Source organism: Xenopus laevis, chromosome 9_10S (assembly GCF_017654675.1).
Source record: "Xenopus laevis strain J_2021 chromosome 9_10S, Xenopus_laevis_v10.1, whole genome shotgun sequence".
NCBI lineage: Eukaryota > Metazoa > Chordata > Amphibia > Anura > Pipidae > Xenopus > Xenopus laevis.
This window is the reverse complement of record NC_054388.1, coordinates 51,327,248-51,355,068: the sequence shown is the minus strand read 5'-3', so window position 1 is coordinate 51,355,068 and position 27,821 is coordinate 51,327,248. Positions and strand designations below refer to the sequence as shown.

At 42.3% G+C, this 27,821-nt stretch overlaps 1 protein-coding gene across 1 annotated transcript; it reads right to left on the bottom strand.

The window, feature by feature from the left end:
* igfbp2.S (insulin like growth factor binding protein 2 S homeolog) lies at nucleotides 1–27,553 on the bottom strand. The gene is made up of 4 exons (XM_018238682.2): nucleotides 26,717–27,553; nucleotides 3,112–3,302; nucleotides 2,020–2,160; nucleotides 1–780 (listed from the first exon to the last, which is right to left on the bottom strand). Exons 1-4 carry the CDS (start codon nucleotides 27,078–27,080, stop codon nucleotides 613–615), a joined length of 864 nt encoding a protein of 287 aa, XP_018094171.1. The 5' UTR covers nucleotides 27,081–27,553; the 3' UTR covers nucleotides 1–612.
* Nucleotides 27,554–27,821: the final 268 nt, after the last annotated feature.

Genomic DNA, 27,821 nt, shown 5'->3' with positions numbered 1-27,821 from the left:
TTTTAACATTCCCAGATTCCCAGACTTTATTGTTAACAAGATCAAAGTATTGAAACTGAAAAAAGGAATTTGCACCAAAATTGTGTAATAAATAGGGTATGAGAACTCCCCTCGAGAACTGACTTCTAAAAGAAGGAAGAATGGGTCCTAGCAGAGTGGAACATGCCAAGCGAAAAGACACTCTCAAGCTTTTGTTGCTTAGATAACCTGCACCATGGGGGTTTATATATTTTGGTGTTTATATGCTTTGGTGCTAGGTAGGTTTAGTACAACATTAATACAACCATTGTGACACCCAAGGGCCTGGTTATTTGGTTTATTTGCTAAGTCCTGATTGGCTAATGAAATTGGGATGGTCTCACCGTCTGGCTCTGACTTATTCTCCCAAATCCTCCCTTCCTTGTTTATCCAACCACCTGGATTTTGGCACCTGGAAAGGTTTTTTTTTCAGTAAATGGAAACTCCAGTGAGGATTTCGGCTAATACATCAACCAGCCAAATACCACTTTCAAAGCTATGGCAACAATGGTGATTGTTTAATCCAAAGTGCATGAAAACAAAAATTTAGCCGGCGGCAAAGCAGACCGGGATTGCCGCTACCAGTTTCTGATCTTATTGTGAAGCTCGCTGAGTATGTGCTCGACGCTCCTCCTCTGGGTTTGTATAATACAAGTGGCATTCAGGGTCCCCTCGGACATTGGGTGATCCAGGCAGAACCTTCCCGGTGATCGGATTTACACACCAGCATTCTCCGCGCTGACCATTTAAGGACATCTTACACTGCGAGGGAGAAAACATTTATGCACCAGGGTGTCATTATAAATACAAAATATTAAGCAGCAATATAATTCAAAATGTATTTACTGAATTGTGCTTATTACAAGTACCTATGCTGCCATACTTTGATGGTATCTCTCTGTACAGCCTATGAGTAAACCTAGGGGGCTTTTCCTGCTGAATTGTGATTAGGACAGAGGAATACCTATACTGCCATCATTTTATGGTACCTCTCTGTACAGGCTCTAAGCAAACGTTTGGGGCTGCTCCTGCTGAGTACAGGTTAACCTTTATCTTTACCAGCTATGTGTACCCTAGGAGATGCTCTTGACCAACAGGAGAAACTGCATTGGCATATAGTAGATAGCTTCAGGTAAGAGATGGATACCTTTACACTGTAAGTTAGTGAGAATAGACATGGCTACTGGCATTGAACATAATTATAGAAAGATACTGTGAGGATACTCCAGGAGTTAAGTAGGAGTCCAATTGTAAAATGACTTGACATGACAGTCAACTAATAGCTACTGATATTTATAGCCACTAATCTGCACTGATTCTCTGGAAATCATGAAATCCTCAGTTGAACAACAAGCACTTATTTCCTTAGAAACAAGTAGAAATTTTGGCATTGCCTTAAAGGGGATTCCGTGTGATGGAGCAGCACATGAAGGCGCGGTGAGAAATAAAGAATAATTACCCATAATTACCCTGGCCTGGGGCAACATTTACGCACTTGCTGGTTTTGTAACTCGTTATGCAATTGCTGATGTGCTAGTAATTTAATTACAGGAGGTTTCCCTGTAGTCGCTTCCCTGTAACATTGATAAAAGAATGGTATTTTAAAGGGGAAGGAACATGTCAAATCTTTAAGGTTATGGTATTTTAAAGGGCATAGAATGTGTCAAAACGTTGGGGTTATTTTCTTGCCGCTTGATCCCATGTGACCTGAGTCATTTAGTTTGACCCAAAATCTGTGGGAAATTCCTCCTGGTCTCGGTCTTCTAATTAGTGATATGAGCTGCAATGGTAATATAGATTGTAAGCAAGAACACAGGACCATGTGTCCAACCCTAGAGACCTATCCATACACCTCAGGCTTGAGGTTGCTGATACATAGGAGCTAGGTAGGTAGCCTGATACCTATGCCATAGCTTTGGCTAAGGGAAGCAAGAGCACCCACTATTGGCCAAATCTCCATCCAACTCATACCCTATTCTATTATTTCCTATTTCCATTTACCTGTTTGAGATTAAAGAATCCATTCTTGTCACAGTTGGGGATGTTAAGCGAATAAAGGTGCTCCAGGGGACCTCTGTCATCAGGGAGGTGCATACCCAAGATCCGTTCCAAAACTTGGTCCAGCTGCAGCTGACAAAGGCTCTGCAAAACAAATGCCAATTAACGATTATGCTCAGAACAATAAAGAATCTTCTTTTATAGTTACATAGTTACATAGTTGATATATTTTGTATTTTAAAGCTTCACTAGTTTTGATTAGGAACACCACTGATTTCATGCTTCCTTCATGGTTCCTGCACAATTTAAAAAAAAAAACAGCTAGCCAATGTGTTAAGTGACCCCTGTTCTGTATCAATGAAACTCAATCAGAGATTTTTACAGGACCACACAACTGGCAAGAAATAATCACAACCACATGAGTACAAGATTGACTCTCTATCCCAGTGATCCCCAACCAGTAGCTCGTGAGCAACATGTTGCTCTCCAACCCCTTGGATGTTGCTCTCAGTGGCCTCAAAGCAGGTGATTATTTTTTAATTCCAGACTTGGTGGCAAGTTTTTGTTGCATAAAAACCAGGTGTACTGTCAAATAGAGCCTCCTGTAGATGAAGAGTCCACATAGGGGCTACCAATAGCCCATCACAGCCCTTATTTGCACCGCCCAGGAACGGTTTCCCTGCTTGTGTTGCTCCCCAACTCTTTTTAAATCTGAATGTTGCTCATGGGTGAAAAAGGTTGGGGATCCCTGCTCTATCCATTGGATCTTTACTCCAGGCCCTCCAGCAGTAGCTGTCTATAGTGATACACCCCTGGACCAACACAAGCATAAAAGATTTCACTACACCGAGAGAAGCTACAGTGTATTTGTAATTTGTGTTTGAAATAAAATAAAATATTATGAGTTCTTTAACTTGAAAAAGGGAAGAAATAAAAAAGCTCAGCTGAGGATCAGCAAACAAAACTAGTGAAGCTTTAAAATACAAAATATATCAATCCTAAACCACGATAACATAGAGTTGGAGACTATAGTGGGCTCTATGTCTTGGTGAAGACACTGCACCCCAGTGTACAGAAAAGGTAACAGTAACAAACCCTGGCTGGTCTCTTCTTGTCCTCACTTTTGTTGATCTTCGATCTGTGTTGCTCGTTGGCTCTCTCCCTATTCACTGCATGCTCTTTCAAGGTTTTTGAGGGTTTCCTCGGCATGAACTCTCCGGGTACTGGCTGCCCAGCATCTAAATTATAATCGACTAGCATGTTATCCGACCGGTCCTCTGGCAGTTCTGCGGGGGCGGGACAGAGAGTTAGCCATTAAAAAATATTTCTTTCAATTGCTTATTTTCCATTACATATTGTTTTTCTAAATCTAAAAATTTAAAAATGATTTTCCCATCTCATGTTTCCAAGAGAGTCAGATCACTGCCTTTTTGAAGTGATAAAATGTAATGCATTCAATGGTCCTGTCCTCAGCAGCACCTTCCGCCCATACTGAGCATGCTCACAAACATATACGTGAAGTCAATTTTTTAACATCACTTCAATCAATATTAAAACTGACTGAATTCACTTTCCTGGAAGCGGATTTTCCAGGGTGATAATCAATAATCAACAAATTCATAATGAACTGATCCAATGCATTACGAATCAATTCTCCACGCCGTCTAATGTATTAGAATAATAAATGCCATTACAATAGGTCAATGTAGGTGACAAACAATCAACAACAGAATTCTGTTCCTATTACTCATTAGCATTGTGACACCAAGTGAGTGGTAACCGTTAAGCGACTTACAGTTCCCCAGTCTGGTAGGGGGCTCCCACGTGCCCATGTAAACAGTCGGATTTCCAAGGAATTTCTTAGACTTGTTTGGAACTCTGTCCATTGTCTCTGACTGTGTTAATGCCATTCCCCCTCCCTGTGTGACTTTCACACTATTTTCCCTTTCCCCCATATTATTATTGCACAATCTGTATTAGCTCTGTTTAACTATAACTCTAACTGTTCCTTTCAAAACAGAGGATTTGGAGTTTGAGTCAGAGGTACCATAAACTGAGCATTTGGATTTATGTAACGACTCCACAGCCCTGGCTACTATAGGCACCATCTCTCACTACTATACCTGCTATCCCACAGCCACAGTCCCTTCCCAGAGGCTATTATCCCACTGCTACTATAGGCACCATCTCTCCCTACTACACCTGCTATCCCACAGTCACTTCCCAGAGACTATTATCCCACTGTTACTATAGGCACCATCTCTCCCTACTATACCTGCTATCCCACAGCCACAGTCCCTTCCCAGAGACTATTATCCCACTGTTACTATAGGCACCATCTCTCCTTACTATACCTGCTATCCCACAGTCACAGTCACTTCCCAGAGACTATTATCCCACTGTTACTATAGGCACCATCTCTCCCTACTACACCTGCTTTCCCACAGTCACTTCCCAGAGACTATTATCCCACTGTTACTATAGGCACCATTTCTCCCTACTATACCTGCTATCCCACAGCCACAGTCCCTTCCCAGAGACTATTATCCCACTGCTACTATAGGCACCATCTTCCCCTACTATACGTGCTTTCGCACAGTCACTTCCTTGAGACTGTTATCATAATGCTACTATAGGCACCATCTCTCCCTACTATACCTTCTATCCCACAGTGACAGTCCCTTCCCAGAGACTAATATCCCACTGCTACAATATACACCATCTCTCCCTACTATACCTGCTATCCCACAGCCACAGTCCCTTCCCAGAGACTATTATCCCACTGCTACTATAGGCACCATATCTCCCTACTATACCCCCTATTCCAGAGTCACAGTCCCTTCCCAGAGACTATTATGCCACTGCTGCTACAGGCACTATCTCTCTCTACTATACCTGTTGCCACACAGTCACAGTCCTTTCTCAGTGGCTATTATCCCACTGCTACTATAGGAAACATCTACTACACCTGCTATCCCAGAGCCACACACCCAAAAGTTATCTCCACTGCTACTAAGGTGCTATTACGACTGCAAAGAGTAGGTTACAACTTTTGGTGAACTTTGTTACTTTATGTTACTTATGTACTCCTTTGCTACAGTTGTAAAGACAGTTCAAGCCACAGCCAGTCCTCTGATGTAGAGGTGCGGTGTCTCTGGTAAATATATTGTATATAGCACATTACAAAGAATACCTATTTGATGAGTCACAGGTTTCTGTTATGATTCCACTTTATATTTATCATGATTTTAGGAGCTGGCAGTGACATTCTTTGTTGACTTGCGGGACCCCTGTCTCTAATTCAGCTCTGCAGAGCATTTCGTGTGTTTCTGAAGGAACAGTTAATCGCTGCTCAGCGCCACTGAGCCCCGTGGATTATCTGATGTTGATTTAGCGATTACAGAGTATGGCAACAATCCATAACCAGCAGCACGTTTAAAATATTCTTGTGCAAATGTTTATTGGGTAAAAAAACTGACAACTCAAAGTCCCATTTAAAATGAAAGAAAGAATCCAGACGTGCAGCATCTTGTCAAGGGACCTCATGTTTGTTTCAAAATTTTAAACTATTCTTCAGCCCCCTTCCCCCCACCTGCCCTGCCATGCAGGTGTCCTTTAAAGAGTGAGAATCAGAGACTTTGTCTTGATTTAGATTTACTCAATATTTACATTTATCCAAGTTGCTATTTTCAGAGCTAACAATGTACACAATAATACTAAAAGAAGGGGGGAGGGTATATTGTATTCATAAGCATTTGTAAAATATGAAATAGTCTGCACAGAGGAAATCCCTTCTCCTATTATCATTTATAGTTAGGAGTTTCCTTATTGATTTCCTTAGACTTTACAGAATGAGAGTACAGACAGGGCCAGGGACATGGCAGCACCAGACTCAATGACAGCCCTGCGTATAGAGTATAGCTTATGGTTTTGTTCAAACATTCCCTCTCTGTATAATTGTATTTATACATATGGGAGGCTGCCAACACCAATGTCTTTGCTACAGTGCACAGGATTGAGATAGCTACGGAGGCATTTTATTGGCAATAGATTAGCTGCAATAGTGCAAGCTAGAATGTTTTACCATACCTGAGTAAAAAGCTCTAGAAACTCTCTGTTTGTTTAGACTAGGAGCTGCAGTATTAATGTGGTGTGACATCACTTCCTGCCTGAGTCTCTCCCTGCTCTGGGCTCAGATTATAGTAGAGAAGGGAGGGGGCGGGGGAAGAGGAACAAACTGAGCATGCTCTTGCCCAGGGCAATGAGGTTTAAGCTGAAGGCAGGAAGTCTGATACAGAAGCCCATGTGTACACAATAGAAGGAAAGAAATGCTGTGTTTCTTTTGACAGGGGACTCAGAGCAGCACTACTTTGGGGGTTTACTGGTATATTTAGGTGGACCTTTCAGATAAGGCTTACTTACTTTCCTTCTCCTTTAAACCCCCTTTTTACGAATGTATACTGAAAAGTTGCTTATAATTTCTTTGCCAGGATATACATTCCAACATATGAGTGAAAAATATGAATATACTTAGCAGTAGTCTGCTGAATGCCACTTTGTATTCGCGCAAAAACGAATGCAAACAATCAGAGAGCTGCAGTACTTGCTGAGGGCCATAGGTCCACATCCATTACCATCACTCCTGCGCTGATATAACCAAGAAGGTTCACTTTCTGGCTTCAGATAAAGACTCACCAACGTGGAATATGAGATTTTAAACAATATTTGAATCAGGTGCCCAGGACAGATACGTTGGCAAAGAGCAAGCACAAATTATTTATGGAGATCTTATTACAGCGCTAAGTAGCCATTTCTCCCCCAATACAAGTTATGATAAGGGGTGTATAGATGAAGGGCAGCAGAGTCCCATTAGGAGTCCAGCAGGCAAAGTGTGGTGTCACTAGATGCGTTCTGTCAGCGACATTATGTACATTGGCAAGCACATGCCACTCTGCTTATACAATAACAAAAATGGAGAAATTCTCCCGGATTCATTTTCCTCGTGGATTGCTTTTTCTGGCACCTAGTCGCTTTTCTAAACGTTTCCCACACTCTCTGGAGGATTTCCTCACTCGCTGAGGCCCTGCTCTGTCTCCTGTCTCCTGTCCAAAATGTCACAAAGTGTCCATAGCTGAAAGCAAATCCCTTCCCTTCTCTACCAGTTTGCTGTATTTCAAAGTTGGCTTTGATTGTTGAAAAACAATTTCATGCTTAATAGCGTTTTAATGGTCCTCACAACAGACCAACTGGGTTTACAACTTGTACTTATCAAAATCTCTCTATTTAAAGGGATACACTGTACTATGTTTTTAAATACGTGTGCTCAAAAATAAGGTGTAATATTATGTAGTGGTAATGGAGTGAAGTTTGGGTGGGTGGAAGACTGTAATTGTTCAGGCATAATCTTGCTTTATGGCAAAGATTCCAGAGAGTCCCACAAGACATACATAAGGACAATGTACAGTACACTGTATATATGTAAAATCTGTGGTTCTCCTTATATAATTGCTGGGAAGTATTTTTTGACACCAACAAAATGTTTAAGTGTAATGGCTGATAAGGGTCCGATATCAGTTTTCTGCTCTGAAAAGCAAACCAGGGGTTGAGGGGGTGAAGGCTGATGGGTAAGAGGTGAGGTCTGACTGTTGATAGATAATAAAGTTAAGGCATAAGCACTGATGGTTTGGTAATAAAGTATTTTGGTTGGGAAATGAGGATTGATGGTAGCGGCACAAAGGCTCAGATGTCTGATGACTGAGGGTAAGAACTGACAGTTGAGAGGTGAGGACGGATGATTGAGGAGTGTGGTCTGATGGTTGAGAACTGAAGGTTGAGGGGTCAAGAATAATGTCTGTTTAAGAAGCATTGATGAGTAAGTGATAATGACTGATCAGTGTTTGTAGGACTAACAGTTTGTGATAATTACAAAGGATGGATTCAAAGTTTAAGTCCATCAGCTGAGACATGAACACTAAATGGTTTATTACAGTAGGGTGAAGTCTGATAGAGAGAGAGATGAGGAGTGGACTAAAGATAACAGTTGAGGGGTAAGGAGTGATTATTCAGGGGTAATAGTTGAGAGATGTAAAAAAGTGCTCATTTACTTTTCCTTTAGGATAAAATCAATGCAAAAAGAGCAAATTAAATATGATTCATAGCAATGGGACCTTCAGCAGGGTTACAATCTTACCCCTGTATCCCATTGGCATTCCCCGATATGTGCAAATCACTAGCAAATTTACTGAGAATTAGCAAATGTACTAGCAAATGTAAAAACAGAAGGTTCTTCCCTGATAAAAAAAAATGTAGAAAAACGTGCAGAATATATATTGTGCTGTGCCTTGAGGAAATGAAAAGGAGACTATTATATCCATCACTCAGTGTGTGTTCAACATACCAAACTTTTAAAGACATTGTAAACCTCATATGGAACTCTAAGCAGATCTGAATTAGTCCAATGAGAAACAAACATAATATTAAGGGACAGTGTGCATTAAACCTAGGGATAGAGGACTTGGCTGGCCAGTTTGGATTTTTACAGTACAATATAATCAGTAATGGATAGTGGTCTGGCAGACCATTGTTATGTATCAGGAGCTCACTCTACTGGACAAACCACTACAGATTAGAGGAGAAATAATATGGAATATGGTTAAAAATGCCATATTTTATATACTGAACTTATTGCACCAGCCTAAAGTTTCAACTTCTCAATGGCAGCAATGATCCAGGACTTCAAACTTGTCACAGGGGGTCACCATCTGTGACCCTCACATGCTCAGTGGGCTCTGAGCAGCTGTTGAGAAGTTAAGCTTTGGGGTCCTCACAAATTATCAATCAGAAAATGAGGTTGGCCTATAATATAAGCTGATGCCATTGGGCTGATTATTAGTTTCTGATGCTAGCAGTGTCGGACTGGGGGGCCCCACCGCTGTGGCAGTGCACCGTTGAGCGTTTGCGCAACACCCCCCTGCCGTGCTGCCGCTCCACCGCTCCACCAAGGGCATGCACTTGTGCGCAGGCGTGTACGTGGCACTATGTTTATCGAGCCTGCAAATCGCGGATCTGGGCCGACGGGTTTTTTCCCGGTTTCCCAGTGCGACCCTGGATGCTAGTTGCACTGGTTTCTGTGCTGCCATGTAGTAATTAGCTGTAGTAATTACTAATCAGCCTTATATTGTTACATTTATACATTGCTGGACTGGCCCACCGGGATACCAGGAAAATTCCCATTGGGCCCAGGTTTCAGTGGATCCTCATGCTGCTAAAAATTTGGCCTATATCATGGACATTCCCTATTTCTATGAGAACAAAAAGCTAAATAGATGGAACAATAGATTATAGTTTGTAAAGAAAAGAGAATAGGAGAATAGAGGTTGAGAGAAAAGACGAAGAATAATAGCACTGAGAGTGGCCCCTGGTCTAAGGTTTTTCGGTGGGTCCCTGGTGTCCCAGTCCGACACTGCATTTATATGCTTTATATACAGTATATTATGAGTGGGTCCCTAAGCTCAGTAAGTGACAGCAGCACAAAACATGTACAGTGAATTAGTAGAAAAGAAGATGGGGAGCTACTGGGGCATCTTTGAAGACACAGATCTTCCCTGCTAAAGGGCGGTGGTTGCCTTGGGCTGGTCCAGAAGTGTTAAAAGTCAGATAAAAAAAGTACTCCAACTCAGACCTGCCGAAAACATGTAAAAGTCAATGGTAGATGTCTCGTTAACAACTGGAAGGTTTTCGGACTTTTGGGAACGTTAAATCCCAAAAAATCATTTTTTTAACTTTTTTATTGTAACTTTTTCTACACAAGAAATTAATTGTGTTGATTAATAGGGGGGGGAGTCCATGTGAATTTGCTCAGAGTAGTTTTCAAAAAATAGTGAGAACTTTTCGTATTTTGATAAATAACCCCCATAATGTACAACATTCCTAGCCTAGTTCTTTAGTTAAGCATTAGTTCTCCGCTAAGAGGTACAAACAACAGGGTACAAAGCAGGCACTGAAAGTGGGAAGGAGGGTGGCGTCCGGAAGGTCATCAAAAGCGGTGGAGCCAGAAGTTGAGTTAAAACAAATGAACTTTAATGAAATCCTTAAAATCGACAGTACAAGCAGGCAGGGTGAGTGTAGCTTGACGCGTTTCGTGACCAATATGTCACTTCATCAGAAGCTCCGAGCTTCTGATGAAGTGACATACTGTCGATTTTAAGGATTTCATTAAAGTTCATTTGTTTTAACTCAACTTCTGGCTCCACCGCTTTTGATGACCTTCCGGACGCCACCCTCCTTCCCACTTTCAGTGCCTGCTTTGTTCGCTATAGTGCCGTACCGGACCGGCATGGAGGGCTGCACCAAGAACCGGAAGTTGATTCCTTCCCTTGGTCAGCGGTGATTTCATTTTTTGCTCTACAAACAACAGGGTGTATGACAAGGTTAGTAACAAACTACTCCAAGGTTTGTTTGTAATCCATTAATTGCCATAAAGCTTTTCAATTACTCCAGTGGCAAAAAGTTTGACATTAACCACATTTTTTTTCACCACAGGCATCCAGTTACTCCAGGGCCCCTGACTGAAAAGCAACTGGTAAAGGGTAGGGGCACACAGGCAGATTCGGCGACTAATCGCCTCTTCTTCAGGGCGACAATCTCCCCGAACTGCCTTCTCCCTGCCTTCCGCCTGCTATGAGAAAAAGCCAGCGCAATGGCACTCACGGTGCTTGATTTCCAAAGTCGCCCGAAGTTGCCTCACAAGGAAACTTCTGGTGACTTCGGATTTAAAGCACCGCGAGTGCATTGCTGCAAGCGATTGTTCATTTAACAGGCGGAAGGCAGTTTAGTGAGATTGTCGCCCCGAAGAAGAGGCGATTAGTAACCAAGGGACTAAATCTCCCCGAATCTGCCTGTGTGCCCCTGCCCTAAAGTGAGCACAGAGTAAAGCATCAGGGCATCAGGAAAATAATATGTACACTATATTTACCAAGAATATGATTTGGCCCAAAGAATACTGTTAGGGTGTGGTAAGAGCACTCTCTGCCTTTTGGGAAACTTAATACAGCACTACCAGTAATGAGCAGCATGAAACTGCTGAGAGATCCTATGGGCAAAATAAGCATTTCATGCTTTCCACCACTTGGCAGCAATACAGCAAATTAACATTCAGCTGACTTGGCAGTTGAAATTCATGAGCTTAATGCATGCACACACCTAATCAGTAACCTGTGGCTCCCTCCCAACCTAAATAAATACTTATATATGTGAAAGCACATTTGCTCTAATTCTGCAAATCTTCAGTGCATTAGTGGAAATTTTGGCTGTGCTCCATTTTCTTGGCTAACTCCGCCCACTGCTTCATCAGAGGCGGGATCTATCACTAACAGGCGATTGATTATATATGACTTGTGAGTAACTCTCTGACACCTTTAAATTCCATCTCTACAAATACCCCTAGGCTGTGCATCTGCACTGACACTTCTGCCTTATATAGTCCCATTCCTTGCCTGTCTTATTCCTCAATATCCCACCTGAAGTTTACTTAGGTCAACAGCAGTGCTTGGGTTACTAAATTATTGAAATGGACTTAAAAGAAGTAAATTGGTCCCATGACAGGGGAATCTGAACAAACCACTTGCATACAATCATGTCCAATTTAAGATGTGGCTGGCCATAGACGTACAGATTTCACCCTTGTATTGGATAAACGATCGGACTTCCCAATCTTCCGACCTGCCACTAACCATTCAGATTAAATAAAATAGTAAAAGAACAAATCAGACAAAGTTCTGGCCACAGGGTTGGACTGGTGGGCCTGGGGCCCACCGGTGCTGCTGTCCCAGGGCCCCCTTCCAGACCCCACCCCCCGTGGTGAGTTTTTTTTGCCGATGATCCAGGGTGGGCACCTGGGCTGGGTTTTTTTCCGCGTGTCCTGTCGGCCCAGTCCGACCCTGTCTGGCCCTGACAACAATCATACGAAAGTTATGTCCGACAAATGCTAGTGACAGTCACCCACTGGTATAGTCAGATAATACATGCAGTGAAATTATCGTTAGCCAAAATTAATTTTTAACCGGTCCAATCGACTAAACGACTGATTGGCATGGTAAGAAAAATATTGGGACTATCCACACACGATCCCACAATTATACAAAAATTTGATTTGTACGACTATGTTTTTGCATCTTTGGCCAGCTTTAAGGTAAGCAAAAATGAGGACGAATTTAGCTGCTGGCTCAGACAGCTTATTGGACCATGTGTGGGGCCCAAACCTGAGCCTACCTGACAGCTACCTGGCTGGACAGCTATGTGATTTAAAAATCCCATCTGGCATTGGCTGTTGTCTGTTGATAAGGTCCTCTGCTCACAGGTCTACACAGGATCCTGTTATGATCTAAGATTTGGAGAAATAAATAGCACTTTACTTGGTAGCTGATTTATATTTCTAGACAACCCCAAACACAAGGTTTTTTTTAGCCATTTTCACATATACATTAAAAAGGCTTCAAACACCTTGAAGCTGACAGAGTGTCTGTTTAATAAATGTACATTTTTATGGGTCTGTGCTGCCGCTGTGGGGCAATTACATCTTGTAAAACATGTCTGCGTTCTGTTCATTGAATACCTGAATGTGGTTGAACAGCACCGGGTTAACTGCAGGTCACGCAAATATATAACTCTATATAGATATCTGGGGGGTGTTCTCTAGCACAAGAAATATCCAGCTTGTGTGTGTCACAGCGAGCAACTTTGGTGACCAAGTCCTGGGGGGGGGGGTCATAGGGAGGTGCAGTGTAGAGTTAGGAGGTTCCTGCTGCAATGGAGCCCTGGTGGTGGTAACTCTTGTTAGATCTCAGCAATACTTCATATCGGCTTCTTAGGGCAACATGGCAGACAACAAAATGCCCAGAACTGCTCCCTGCTGATTTCAATGGCAAACACATGGAACAAATACAGATCAATACTGCAGCATCAGTCACTTGACCTGTGCCATTTACTAAAACACCAGTTGCAAGTGTTCTAGCATGTGTCAGGGGGGGATTGAAGTGAATGACCCCTGAAAGCACCACAAACCTTATATTGTTCCCTAGACCCTTCAAATGTAAGCTCAAATGTAATAGAAAGATCATTCCATTCTTGTTTTTCTATATAAGTTAAGTGTTCCACAACCTGTTGCCACCATCTAAATAAATGATGATATGTTTGCCGAGTGTGTGCAAATGCAGAAATGAAAGAAATATTAAAACTCCCATAAAAAGGGCAAATCTCGATGTCAGGGCTTAACAAGTTCTGAAAGGAAACGGTGCAATTATCTTGCAACATTGTATCTCAGCCAAGAAACAGAGGAATGTGCGAAGTTACTGGTGCATCTGCTTGTCCTTTCAGGCACCCGTGTGTCAGGGAAGAAAGACAAGAAATGAAGGTACTAATTACAGGTGGAACCATATTCCCGGCATTGGTTGTTAAAACATGTTTGTGACGTTTTTTCTTTCAAATCTTATCCCGAGGGTGTGGAATCCCTTTGGCAAACAAAGCAAAATAGTTGTTTCTTTAATGCTTTGAGAGGCATCACCCAGGTGAGAGTGCCTGTGGGCATACAATAGGATGACACAACAATGACTAATGATAAGGAGTTTGCCCCAATTTCAGTACGAGCCCAGTGAACCGAGACCTAGAGAAAACGATCCACTATACTGAAGCCGTAGAAGTGGTAGCCTTAAAATTAAGGAAAACCAGGCAGTTTATTCATTAAGCCCTTATGAGGTTTTTTTCTTTCGTTTAGATGTGTTCTTGTAATTATTGCAATCCAGTGGCAGGCTTGGTAGGATAAAGGTAACATGGCTGTTCGCTGCAGAGAGTTTATGTCCATTTAAATTCAAATACATATACACTACAGTATAAGTGTCTAGCTTAATGTATGCCCAGGACATTCCTTCTCTGTATATTTGTATTTATATATATATGGGTATAGTTTATCTTAGACAGTACAGTGTACAGGCATCACTTGTGTGCCTAGAATATTTCTTCTCTGTATATTTGTACTTATACAAATAATATATAGGTAGGAGCTGCCATATTGTTGCAGTATGAGTATATTTGTACAGCTAAGAACAATTGGGATTTTGGCAAGGCTAAAGCTGTAACTTAAATCATAACAACGTTCCTAGGGTGGAAGTCGGAGGTATAACAAATCAAGATAAATGAGTCAGGTAGCTGTGCAGGTATGGGACCTGTTATCCAGAATGCTCGGGACCTGGGGTTTTCTGGATAATGGATCTTTCCGTAATTTGGGTCGTCATGCCTTAAGTCTACTAGAAATTCATGTAAACATTAAATAAACCCAATAGGCTGGTTTTGCTTCCAATAAGCATTAATGATATCTTAGTTTGGATCAAGTACAAGGTACTGTTTTATTATTATGGAGAAAAAGGAAATCATTTTTAAAATTTTGTATTATTTGGATAAAATGGAGTCTATGGAAGACAGCCATTCTGTAATTCAGAGCTTTCTGGATATCGGGTTTCCGGATAAGGGATCCTATACCTGTACTAGATATTTAGACCATCCCACCATGCACAATGCCATGAAGTCCAACCCTGTGGCCAGAACTTTGTCTGATTTGTTCTTTTACTATTTGATTTAATCTGAATGGTTAGTGGCAGGTCGGAAGATTGGGAAGTCAGTTTATCCAATACAAGGGTGAAATCTGTACGTCTATGGCCAGCCACATCTTCAGATGGGTCACTGGACCTCTAACATTGACTTCTACATGAACCTGGCAGGTTGTAGGTGGTGAATAGTCAAATTCAAATTTTTCCCAGGGGCCAGTATGATAAATCTCAAATTTGAGTTTGGATTATTACTCAAATTGTGATTCTAATTTGAATTTCCAATTTGAACTTAAATAAACCTGCCCCTAAAGGTCGTATTTACTGAGCTGCATTGGCTCCATATTCCTATATGATTATATATGTATTCTGGCCCGGACTGGCAATCTGTGGGTTCTGGCAAATGCCAGAGGGGCTGCTGTATGGTTCCATAGAAAGTTGCCATATAGTGGGCTGGTAGGGGGCTGTTTGGGCTGGTAGGGGACTGTTTGGGCCTCTGTGTACTTGGAATGGCAGGGCCTATTTTGACTACCAGTCCAGGCCTTAATGCATTAATGTATACATGGCCCTGCAGCACCTTATACTCCCTTTAGGTAATATCGGCTTTTGTGGCATCAACAGATTACAATGCCCGGAAATGGCTGGAATTACTGAAAAAGTCAGTGGCGCGCGAGCTGCCGGGGGGCCCTGAGGGGGTGCGGGCTCTGGCCCAATCGCACTCCCTGCTCCCCCAGTAGTTACGCCACTGCACCAGGGTACCAGTAGTTGAAGCAACACTTCCTTCAAACTTTTGCAACCCCCAAACATGATTTGTATTTATTGATATTATTAGGAACATCTATATTTTATACAATAATATGGTCAAATCAAATATCATTTATAAACTCTGATGATACTGGGGGCCAATGTTCAAATAAGCATGAAAACTGGGGGTTAGATTGTGCAATTCAATCGTATTCGAAAGTTGCTCAGCAGTGCAATCTGGTAAAAGAAAAAAACATTAACCCAGGGGTTTTAAAGGTGCTGATACCTAGAGCAACCTACCGTTCTGCACAATGACAGTACACCCTTCCATAGTATTAGAAACGACTCAACAGCACTCATATTTGCAAATAAATGTATTATGGGTGCACTGCATAGATATAGCAATGCAAATGGTAACATGCACCTTTTTTTGTGTTCTGTCGCCAGTTGTGGGTGTAAGCTCCTCTGCAGTAGAGAGGAGAAATGAAGCAGAGCACTAAGTGACTACGTTTTTGTTTATGTCAGCAGGACTATCGCCAGGGACCATTCAGCTTAAATGAAGATATTCCCTATTCATTAACTACGGCCAGTTATTTACCTCCAGGGAGCGAGGCCGACTGAGCTAAATTTTAAGCCCTTAAACAGCTCTATAACCTTTGTTTTTGCCGCTTTGCTTACCTTGTTGCCCATAGATGTTAATCAAAGGCCCTACTGGTCAGTAACAGAAGTGACACTTTTTTCTCATTTATATATAGAAATTCAAATGTTCAGACAAAGAATATAATATGCTCACAAAGTCCTCATATTTACAGGAAACGATATGGCACCTACCACTCATATGTATAAATACAAATTATACAAATATACAGAGAAGGAATGTTTGGGGCACACAATGAACTATAACCTCGTGCTTTACATTCTTTTTAAGGTCATTTTTGTGAAAGATAAGCTTTATATTTTTTCCCCTTGACCTTAAAAATTAATTAAGCCTATTTTTTGCACAAAAATTCATTTTTGCTGGAATTTGCATGTCTCAGTGCCTCTGGCCTTTTGGTTTAACCTCGGCACAGTTAATGTTCAATGTTCAGCTATGTTAGCACCCAACAAGCTAATAAAAATAAGGTCACAGGAGGTAATGTTAACTCAACTGCTTGTGCTGCAGGTATTTTACTGACCAAAAAGCGACTAAATCAGGACAAGGACTTCAGTTACAGTGAGAGGCGTCAGGGGAGGGTCGAAGTTTTTGCCTTGTACTATGTTCTCTTTACTAACAGAGGACATAGACCTGCAGTTTAGCTATAATGAAACTTGCTCACAGCTGCATTTAAATAGGAGCTATATCTAGAATTCTGCTATGTCTAGGACAGACACATCACTGGTCCAGTTACCCCTTCATCAGAAGGAGCAACAACACCACCTGCTACATACTGAGCATCCATCAAACAGCAACAATATGGTGCAAAGGCTGTGCCTCATTGTATTACAGGAATCGGGCTCATATCTGCCTGTTTGGTAACTTGCCAAACAGTCGGGCCTTAAATGACCATCTTTAGGCCCTGGTCTGACTGTGGCGGTAGTAATGAATCACAATAATATCAGGATATTGTCTGTTTGGATGTATTACTAGTCGAGTCCTGTTCTATAATAAAAATAGATCTGCAAATCAGACACAGAATTCGTTTTATTCCTGAGCATCTGACCACATGGTCCTATGACAGAAATGTCAACCTATGTGGATTTTTTGGAATTCGCCCTGGTTATATAAAAGACAACAATCTCTAGATTTAAAGACTACAGTTTTGTTTTTGTAATAAATTAAAAGAAACACATACATTTGTGTGGCATCCTTCAGTAAATTCAATCACGCAAAAGATTGCACTGGCCTAGCGGTTCTATATATCTGAGTCAGGACTGTCCAACTGGCGGCCCGCACACATGCGACCCCTGACCCTCCTTTATATGACACTCCACATCAAAGTCTCCTTACCATATGTAAAATTTAAAAGATATCACAACAGAGATTAACTGGCCCCTGTATTGTTTAAACCTCAAATTCAGACTAATCCCTTGTATTGTTCACACATGTGATCCCCCTACATTGTTCACACTTGTGACACCTCTATTGTTTATATCCTAAAGGCGTGTACTGCCCACATTTTTCACCTGTTCACACCTTGCCACACAAAATGCTAATGGGGCACCAGCACTGTATGTAGCACATATTAGAGTGGTCCTGATTTTCCTGTCTCCTGCTCTGTTCTGTTTCCCCTATGCTCCCTGTGTTTGACATACTCTGCCTGACCTATGATCCCTATGGAACATAAGCCTGGTAATTGTTTTGGGGGTTTGTTAGCATTTGAAAATGATTGTTAGGGGCCCCTAAGGTGTTTAATCATATGCTGGGGCACTGTATTATACACAGGGGAGGAGGAGGCATATGGATTTAAGGGTATGTCTTAATATGACAACTTTTTTCACATATGAGTGGCATCCCTGCCAGTGCCGGGCCAAGGTAGTTTGACACTCCAGGCAAGAGCTTCAATCATCGCCCCCCTGTCCTGCATTACCATTTCCCTCGTTACCATGATGATTTTTAAATAAAGGGAGCAAGAAAGTGTACAACACTTTTTAATTTATATTACTGCCCCCTGTACCTGTACCAGCAAGCCCAACAGCCATCCATAATACACCCCCTGTACCTGTGCGAGTAGCCATCCATCATAATGCTCCCCAAACCTGTACCAGCAAGCTCAGCAGCCATCCATCATACAGCCCTTCAGCATATTGCCCCCAATCTTTACCTGTGTCAGCAGCAGCCAAAAATAAATCTGATCACATCATATTGCCCCCAAGTATTTATGTACCTGTGCCAGCGCCCAGCAGCAACAGCAAACATATGGTCCCCAAATCTGTACCTGGCTGTGCCAGCAGGAAGCTTCACACTTTCACAGTAATAGAAAGAATGTCTTCAGTTCAGTGCAACTGTGCAAGGCTGAGAGCAGTGAGAGCCACACCAAGCAGCCCCCCAGCTCTCTGCCTCTCTCTGTCACCCATTATTACTATTACTTGCTGGCAAGAGGGAGAAGGTGAAGGAGGGAGATTCCACCCGACTGAGTGACCATGATTACTGAAACAAATTCTTAAATAAATGCTTGAAAAAATGATGGAATCCTAGACAGCCGCCTACTCTGCCTACCCCTAGTTCTGGCCCTGATCCCTGCAGTGAGCACTAACCATCTGTTTTTTTGGTTTGCTATTAATGTGGACATGGTCTTGCGGTAACATGGGTGTGGTTTAAAGTGGGTGTGGTCTAAAAACAGGGAGTGGCTAAAACTCCGGCTCTCCACCATGTAGATTTAGAAAAATTCCAGCCCTCTGTACCATATAAATTGGACAGCACTGATCTAAGTGATGAACTGCCATCTTAATCTTTTTATAATGAGATCCCCTGAGCCTAAGTTAGATTTAAACATCCACAGAATTGTAAAGAGAGAAAAATACTGTGCTGTCTTCCTATAGGCACCATCTCTCCCTACTATACCTGCTATCCCATAGCCACAGTCCCTTCCCAGAGACTATTATCCCACTGTTACTATATGCACCATCTCTCCCTACTATACCTGCTATCCCACAGTCACAGTCCCTTCCCAGAGACTATTATCCCACTGCTACTATAGGCACCATCTCTCCCTACTATACCTGCTATCCCACAGTCACAGTCCCTTCCCAGAGACTATTATCCCACTGCTACTATAGGCACCATAACTCCCTACTATACCTACTATCCCACAGCCACAGTCCCTTCCCAGAGACTAATATCCCCAATGCTACTATTGGCACCATCTTTTCCTACTATACCTGTTATCCCACAGCCACAGTCCCTTCCCAGAGACTATTACCCCACTGCTACTATAGGCACCATCTTTTCCTACTACACCTGCTATCCCATAGCCAAAGTCCATTCCCAGAGACTAATATCCCCACTGCTACTATAGGCACCATCTTTTCCTACTATACCTGCTCTCCCACATCCCCAGTCCCTTCCCAGAGACTATTATCCCACTGCTACTATAGGCACCATCTTTTCCTACTATACCTGCTCTCCCACATCCCCAGTCCCTTCCCAGAGACTATTATCCCACTGCTACTATAGGCACCATCTTTTCCTACTATACCTGCTCTCCCACATCCCCAGTCCCTTCCCAGAGACTATTATCCCACTGCTACTATAGGCACCATCTTTTCCTACTATACCTGCTATCCCCCAGTCACAGTCCATTCCCAGAGACTATTATCCCCACTGTTACTTTTTATGTAAAGCCAAAGAGATGGCGATGGAGGTACTTTATTAAATGGTTTGCTCTATAAGGTTGTTTTACAAAACTTTAAAGAATTCAATAAATTCTACACTGTACAACCAGGAATGCTATAATCTAAACCTCATTATTAATGTATAGGGGGTTCAGTCTGAAAACCTCTAATTTAGACTCCCCTTTGTTCTTCTGATCTGTAAGCTGTCCTGCCTCCGGCCTCAATAACTGTGTGAAAATAATTAATAATACATTGTGGCGTCTGAAATTAATGCATGCTGACATCAGTAAGCTCCTTGTGGTTTTTTGGAGCTTGCAATGGCACGAGGGACATTACTGAAACCTTTTGCAGAGATTTCTGTGGTTCACATTTAATTGTCCAGGAGAAATAACTGCTCCCCAGGCACATGGTTACAACTGGAACTCAGGACAGGACATTAGTTTATGTAAACATGGTGTATTTTCGGATTGGCAAGCGGTTTGTGGAGTTCTTTAAATTCTTGATGCAATTAGCTGAATAACCCTTTTACCTTTGGAAGAAAAAATCTGTATGAAATACTTTTTCTGCACCAGAACACAGCAAAGAAGTTGATGTTGTGTTATAGGGACTGTTTCAATGCAAGCAAACTGAGCAGGGTGTGCATTTCTTACCATCACAAGATTGCCCCTAAGACACTTAGGTGACTTGTAAATACAGTAAACCTAAGGGGCAGATTTATCAAAATGTGATTAGAACTCACCACAGAAAAACCTCACCTCTGTTCAATCCTATGGGATTTTTTAGAATCATATTTATCAATGGAGTTCACCATTTGATAAATATGCTTTTAAAAATCCCATTGGATTGAACAGAAGGTGAGTTTTTCTGTAGGGAAGTTCTAAATTCACACTTTGATAAACCATAATGTTTGTTTGCTTGACTTGAAAATAATCGAGATGCAATTCTGAAAAATAAATATATATACTTCTGATAAGTGACTATTCTCTGGGAGGGAACAGAGAAGGCACTGAGATTTGTGGAGACATACACAGGCGAGGAGTGCACAGAAAAGTGGGAAAGAGCCATAGAGGGAAGAAATATTAGATAAGGGGCTTGGGGAAAGATGGAGAAAACAAGGATATTGGTTAACAGGTGCCAAGAAAAACAGAGATCCTAGAAGGAGACCAAGAGCATAGAAGTGGGAAGGAAGCAGAAAAGCCACAGATATTGGTGATTAACTAAGGAGGAGGCATAGAGGACACAGAGATGTGGGAAGGAGGCAGAGAAGGCTCAGATGTTGGTGAAGAAGCAGGTGGGTGGTAGAGAGGGCACAGAGATGTTAGAAAGAGAAGGTATGAGGCTGAGAGGGTATGAGGCTAAGAGGCCACATCAATTAGTTAAGGAGTAGAAAGGAAAGGAAAAGGAAAGGAAGCAGACAGGGTGTAGGGTACATAAGGAGCTGAGGGAGACAGTGAAGGAACATAAGTTGGTGAAGCAAGTAGAAGGATGTAGGAGGTAGAAAGGGCACAAGGATTTGGGAAGGAGTTGGTAAGAAAGGTAGAGTTGACATAGGGATTTGGGAAGGAGCAGTTAGGAAGCAGAGAGGGCACAGCTAGGTGAAGAAGCTGGGCATAAGGCTTGGAGCTAGGGTTGCCGCCTGCCCAGTAATGATGCTTGATGCCAATGTTATTAATAGGATAAAACGGCAAGAATAGGTGGCAACCGTACTTGGAGGGCATGTAGTTATTTAAGTGTCAAGCTTTCAGGCAGTCCCTGGTTCCACAATTGTGTCGATGTGTGAACATTTACATATAGAGTGTAACCGAAATTGTGACACAGTATGGTTAGAGCCAGTCCTGATCTTGGACATTTTGGTTCAGTGGTTAGTTTTATGGTGAACTTCCCCTGTGGGAATTTCTTGTATCACACAATTCTTTCGTTTTAATCACCAATTTAAAAAACATAAGCCACATCTTGGTGTTGTATAGTAATGGGTATTCATTCTTTGTAATATATTTGTGTGCAGACCTTATTGTGCCAAAAATACCACCCAAGCTTTCTAGGCAGAAGGTGCTGGGAGTAGACAGAGAGCTAATGCATATTAATAAAGGAATTTAGCCAACAGTTTTTTTGTTTTTTTACCCAGACCTGTAGCATTTAATCAGTTGGCCATAAATATAACACTGGGCTTATGTAATTAGACCTTTCTGCTTTCCTTGGCACTGCAGAGACAAAAAATATTTTCCTTGTGTAACAGGGAAATGCCAACACCATTTTACCCAAAATTCCCAATCTCTGCAACTGTTTAAGTAGCCTTAATAAGGTGAGGACAAGCCCTGGAAGCTGCTAGGAGTTAGTGGCCAAGGATAAATAAACAGGCACATGTTTCAGCTTATTCTTACCTACACACTCCTTACCCCATATCTTCTGCAGGGTCAGACCAAAGCTGTATTACAGGGATCCCTAACCACATTTTTGTGGTCTTGCTTGTAGCCAGTGGAAAGAGACCCCTGATGGTGTTTCAATGGTGAACACAATACTATGGGCTAATGATATTGGCACAATGGAAATGGAAAGCATCACAGATCACCCTGGAAGTGTTTTGGGGATAATAACACAGTAAGTAACTGAAGAAGTGCAGAGCAAAATGCATAATGTGCTGTTGGACCACATGGTGATATGATATTTAGCCTTGCTGTGTGAGTGCTAGGTTTGATTCCAACCAGGTCACTTTTTTTATGTAGAGTTTATGTTTTCCCCATGCTTTCTCCGGTTTCCTTCCATTTTCATGTGGGTAAATTAACTGACTACTGATAATTAGACTGTGAGTACTAGGTCAGTGCTCTATATATAAATAACAACAACTGATTATGGTTTGGCTGTTTTGCAAAAAGTTTAAAAAAACAAGAGTTTCTTGGTTATACAAAGATGTGCTCCCCATACAAGCAATTATACTAACTGCCAGCAAGGTGGATTTCACCCCAAGCCGCAGAGCTCAATCTGTCCTATTAACGCCCATTTTCTCTGTCTGTTACAATTACACTTAGTCCCTGCATGTCGGACACGGAGAAAAATAGGAATTCTGACCACGCACAATTTAAAATTCTAGAAGAGAAGAGATTTTAAGGCATGGCGATGGGAATTATTAATATCCTGTACAATTCAAGCTGAGCAACAGTAAGGGATCTGTCTATATATGTATATTTGTAATCATTTTTGTGTGGTGCATGAGGATGTGTATGTACAAAAAAATGTGCAAATATTACATTATCAGCAGTTTACATTAATGGATTATTCCATTATTATGGAAGGGTATCAGGTGTTTTTCTGCTTTGTTTAAAAAGCAAGGGAGTAGTTATTGGGCGAATACATTTGCCTGTAACGAATTTGCAGCACATTTCGCAGCCGGCGAATAAATTCAGCGAATCTCGAGCGACAATTCGACTGCGTCAAAAAATTGTGGGCGCGCGTCTGAAAAGTCGCTTGCGTCAAAATTGCAGCGCGTCAACACTATTTGTGATTCTTTCGTGAATTTTTCGACGTTTCGCGAATTATTGGGAAATTCACACATTTTTTGGCAAAGCCAAACAAGAGAAATATTACCTATAGTACCTATGCCATAGACCTCAAGGGAAAAGGTACACAGTAAAGTAATAGAGAAAAGTAGACAAGCAGTGATGGAGCAAGCGGCCAGGGGGCCACAGAGTAACATTTGGTACATTCTCCCCTACCCACACACTTATGTTCCCCAGCTGCATATAATTTCCATCCTATATATATATATATATATATATATATATATATATATATATATATATATATATATATATATATATATATATATATAGGTTGGAAGGATCAGCACACTCCATTTTGCGATGAACAAAGTGTTTTTTATTAAACACACATAACTCCAACGTTTCGGTTCCGCCTGGGAACCTTTATCAAGGACCTTTATCTATGATTTATTGATCGTGCACCTCGAGCTCACAAGCTAAGGAGTGCGGACACCACAGACAATTTTATATATATATATATATATATATATATATATATATATATATATATATATATATATATATATATATATATATATTCTTCAGCACTAAGTAGGGGTTGTGAATTACCCGCTTGACGAAGTGTGCAGATGACATTGCTGCTCCTGGAATCTCTGTATCTACATATCCTGTAACAACAATACTTAACCTGTTTGTGGGAATAAACCCAGTAAGTTAGCACTTATACCCTCTTACAATGTTCATGTTACAACTACTCCTACTACTACTACTACTACAGCTGTGTCTAAAGGTGCCCATACACTGAGAGATCCGCTCGTTTGGCAATGTCGCCAAACGAGCGGATCTCCCTCCGATATGCCCACCTTGAGGTGGGCAATATCGGGCTGATCCGATCGTGGGCCCTAGGGCCCAACGATTGGATCCTAACGATGCCTAACGGGCGGTCGGATCGCGGGACCGCATCATCGAATAGATGCGGCCGCGATCCGACGGGATCCGACGGGACCCATCCGATCGCGATCTGGCCGACTTTCGGCAAGATCTCGATCGGTGAAGCCCGTCGGAGGGCCCCATACACGGGCCAAGAAGCTGCCGACACGGTCTGTATGGCCACCCTAAGGCAGTTCACCCATTTCAAACCACATGATCTATAGGAGTCTGAAGTAGCTGATATCTAAGTAAACAAGGAATTACATGCACATCCAACTGTATCACAAGTAATACAAGGAAAAAAACATTGAAATACATCTGATTTTACATTTCTGGGGTCCAAAATAATTTTCTTATTTCCCATTTGCTTTAAACTGCTGTTGTAGTCAGCCCTATTGGCACCCCTCCCTAAAGACAGTTCTACCTGTCCTTCTCTAAACTACAGAGGGTAAGTGATGCACTTTATAATCCTCTGGCTAGTTGGTGCACAGTGTGAGGTACAGAATGTATCAGTCCACCTCACAAAAAAAAGCTTCTGTAATGGCTATAGATTTTATTTCCAGGGTCAGTGTTGAGAAGCTTTTGATTCAGAGATGCGGGCTGCTTGCCGTCCCACATAAACTTCTACAACCATGCATGGAGCTTGTGTGGATCCCAATCTGTCTCTGTGATGTTCCGGCTGCCTCTATCCAGAAAAACAGCCTGGCATTTTATCTTCAGGAAACTCAGCAAGTCCAGTGCTTCAAATAACATCAGCCATTCATTTGTCTTTGCTGCAATTCAATTTTGCCCTGACCTATAAAACACTCTGGCTGATCAGTTTCACGTGCACATATACCCTGCCTGCTTGATACCAGATGGTAAAACATGCAACCTCAAACTACTGCTAACCTACTACAGGATTACACCTTCTATGTGTTAAATAATCTGTCTTTTTGTCATCAGTAGGGATGGGAGTCTGTTTATCTTTTTGGACATCAATGGGAGGTGGTATACTAGCTATTTAAGAAAGGAGAGTTTGGTCTTTATGGAACTGTATTTTGGGGGATTTAGGCAGTTCTACAAAACATGGATGTGGAATAAGCTCAATTTAATTTACTTGGCACACAAAACTAGGGGAGGTAATAGCCTCTGGGAAGGTACTGTGACTTTGGGATAGCACATATAGAAGGGAGAAGCAGTGCCTATAGTAACTGTGGGGATAATAGTCTCTGCAAAGGGCACTGGCTGTGGGATAGCAGCTACAGTTGGGAGAGATGGTGCCTATAGTAACAGTGGGGATAATAGTCTCCAGGAAAGGATTGTGGCGCTGGGATTGCAGGTGTAGTAGTTGTATATAGTAACATTAGGGATAATAGCCTCTGGGAAGGGACTGTAGCTGTGGAATAGCAGGTATAGTAGGGAGAGATGGTGCCTATAGTAGAAGTGACTTTTATCCCAGAGACTATTATCACCACTACTACTATAGGCACCGTCTATCCCTACTATATCTGCCTCTGGTAAGGGGCTGGAGCTGTGGAATACCCTTTATAGTAGGGAGAGATTGTGCCTATAGTGCTGTGGGGATAATAGTCTCTGGGAAGGGACTGTATCTTTGGGATAACAGGTATAATAGGGAAAGATAGTGCATATAGTAGCAGTGGGATAATAGCCTCTTGGGAGGGATTGTGACTGTGGGATAGCAGGTATAGTAGGGAGAGATGGTGCCTATAGTAACAGTGGGATAATAGTCTCTGGGAAGGGACAGTGGCCGTGGGATAGCAGGTATAGTAGTATCAGTGGAGATAATAAACTCAGGGAAAGGACAAGGTTACTATATTCTGTTATATAAATCAATCCATGTACAGTATTTGTGCTCACATAGAGCTTACAAAACCTAAGATAACATACTAAATTAACCACGGGTATCAGAAGAGCAGATTTTGATGTCATTTAGTTGCTTGATTAATCAGTGTCACCTAATTTAAAAACCCACAAGTTATCTCTCCATCACATTAATGCCCTGAGTTCAGAGTATCATTGTCACACTTTGTGTATTGGATTGTTTTCTCGTACTGTCTGTTCTGCCCTGATAATTATTTCAACAGGCGGGGAATGTTCATATTAAAGTGTAACCTAAGGGCATGTGCAGAGTGTTACACCCAATCCTTGGCTTAAGAATGGGGCCCTTGGAAGAGCAGAAGGTCTGGGGTGGCAGAAATTTAATTTTCCTCCCAATCTATAGTACATTCTTATTATGAATAAATAAGGCAGGTTTTAACTGTTTTTCCTGATTTTGCTGCACCCAGGGGGCTAATGCAGTTACATTCTCATCCATCCACTAGGCTACTTTAAAAGTACTGGAAATTGGATGGACTGGAACCAAAACAAACTGCATTTCAGCTGACTCATTCAGGCATTGGTGATCAGGTAACCCCAGCATTATACACTCATTCATATTCTGCATTGCTGTATTACCTCTTTAGATAGTAAGCTCCTGGGAACAGTATCCAAGATAGTGAGGTTACTGAAAGCACAAGGATTTAACTGGGGTTAGTTGCCTCTCTAGGGCATTACAAGTTGTTTATTTTAAAAAGTTATTGGTGTGACTCTACATCACAGTGCAGCCCACTTCTTGCTTACCTGTACCCCGCTCCTGGCTGCTCCCATCCTCTGCGTCTTTCCTCTTGCCGCAAGTTCCCAGTCCCAAGACTAGCGCCTGCAGGGGAAGCTCTGATCCTGGGTGAGGATAACAGCGGAGCCCTCCGGCGCATCGAGCAGTGTAAACCCCGCACGACTCTCCCTCCAGCCTTGCGCACACAGGGCAGCAGCCGCACCCAGGCGCACGCACCAACTCTGCACACAGGGGGCGCGGAGTGTTACCAGGGCAAGCAGCCAGCCGCTCAGCGGAACATGGAGGGCAGCGGAACAACACCTCGGCTACAGCTGCTGGTGCGCAAAGTACCGCGAACAGCAACACCAGCAGCAGGTGCTCACTAAGCACCATCTTGTAGGGTTAGGTCACTGTATGACTGTCAAGTGCTCTTGCCCCTCACTCTTTCCTCTCCCTAGAACCCCGACTGTCTCTGATTTAAAATATCGACCCCTGGCTGTGATTCTGCCCCCTGATGTTTCTAATTATTTTATCTGCTCCAGGTTGATTACCCACAGTCACACCCTGTATAGTTGCCCCTGTCTGTCTATTCCAATACAGTAACTCCTTTTGTGTTTGCCCACCTGTCGCTCTCTGGCTGTCTCTCCCAGTCTTTTTGCACAGCCTGCCTGTCTCTCCCCAGCTTTTCTTTTTTCCTTGTCTGTCTTTCAGCTTCTGGCAGTCTCGTTCTCCTGCTAATATTGCCCTTTTGTCCTACTTGCCTCTGCCTGTGCCCGGCTGTCCCTGTCTTTCCAGCTATTGTGATTGCTCCTGTCTCACTTTCCTTCTCTGTCTCTCCCTCTCTATCTTTCTCTCTTTGTGTGTGTCTCTCTCTCTACCTTTTATTTCTCCTCTCATTCCCCCTCCCCGTGCTTCTCCTCCTCCTTTCTGCCCTCCCTCCCAATTCTTTTCTTCCACTTTCATCTCCAAAGGGTCCCTGTTCTTGTAACAGAACCAAGCCCATAATATAATGTACCTTAGGGCAATCTGGAAGGGGGTTTGTCTGTCTGTACTGGCTCAGATCAGGCCACAATTAGAAATAAATGGGCCTGTCTAGAAATCACCTTGCCAGCTTTTGCCAGGGAAAAAATCGAA

Coding starts and splice junctions, on each gene's coding strand:
- igfbp2.S (XM_018238682.2), bottom strand. CDS start 27,080: ATGGTGCTTAGTGAGCACCTGCTGCTGGTGTTGCTGTTCGCGGTACTT. Junction 3,303..26,716: donor CAGCCAGGAGCGGGGTACAG/GTAAGCAAGAAG, acceptor CCGCCCCCGCAG/AACTGCCAGAGGACCGGTCG. Junction 781..2,019: donor GATTCTTTAATCTCAAACAG/GTAAATGGAAAT, acceptor TCTCCCTCGCAG/TGTAAGATGTCCTTAAATGG.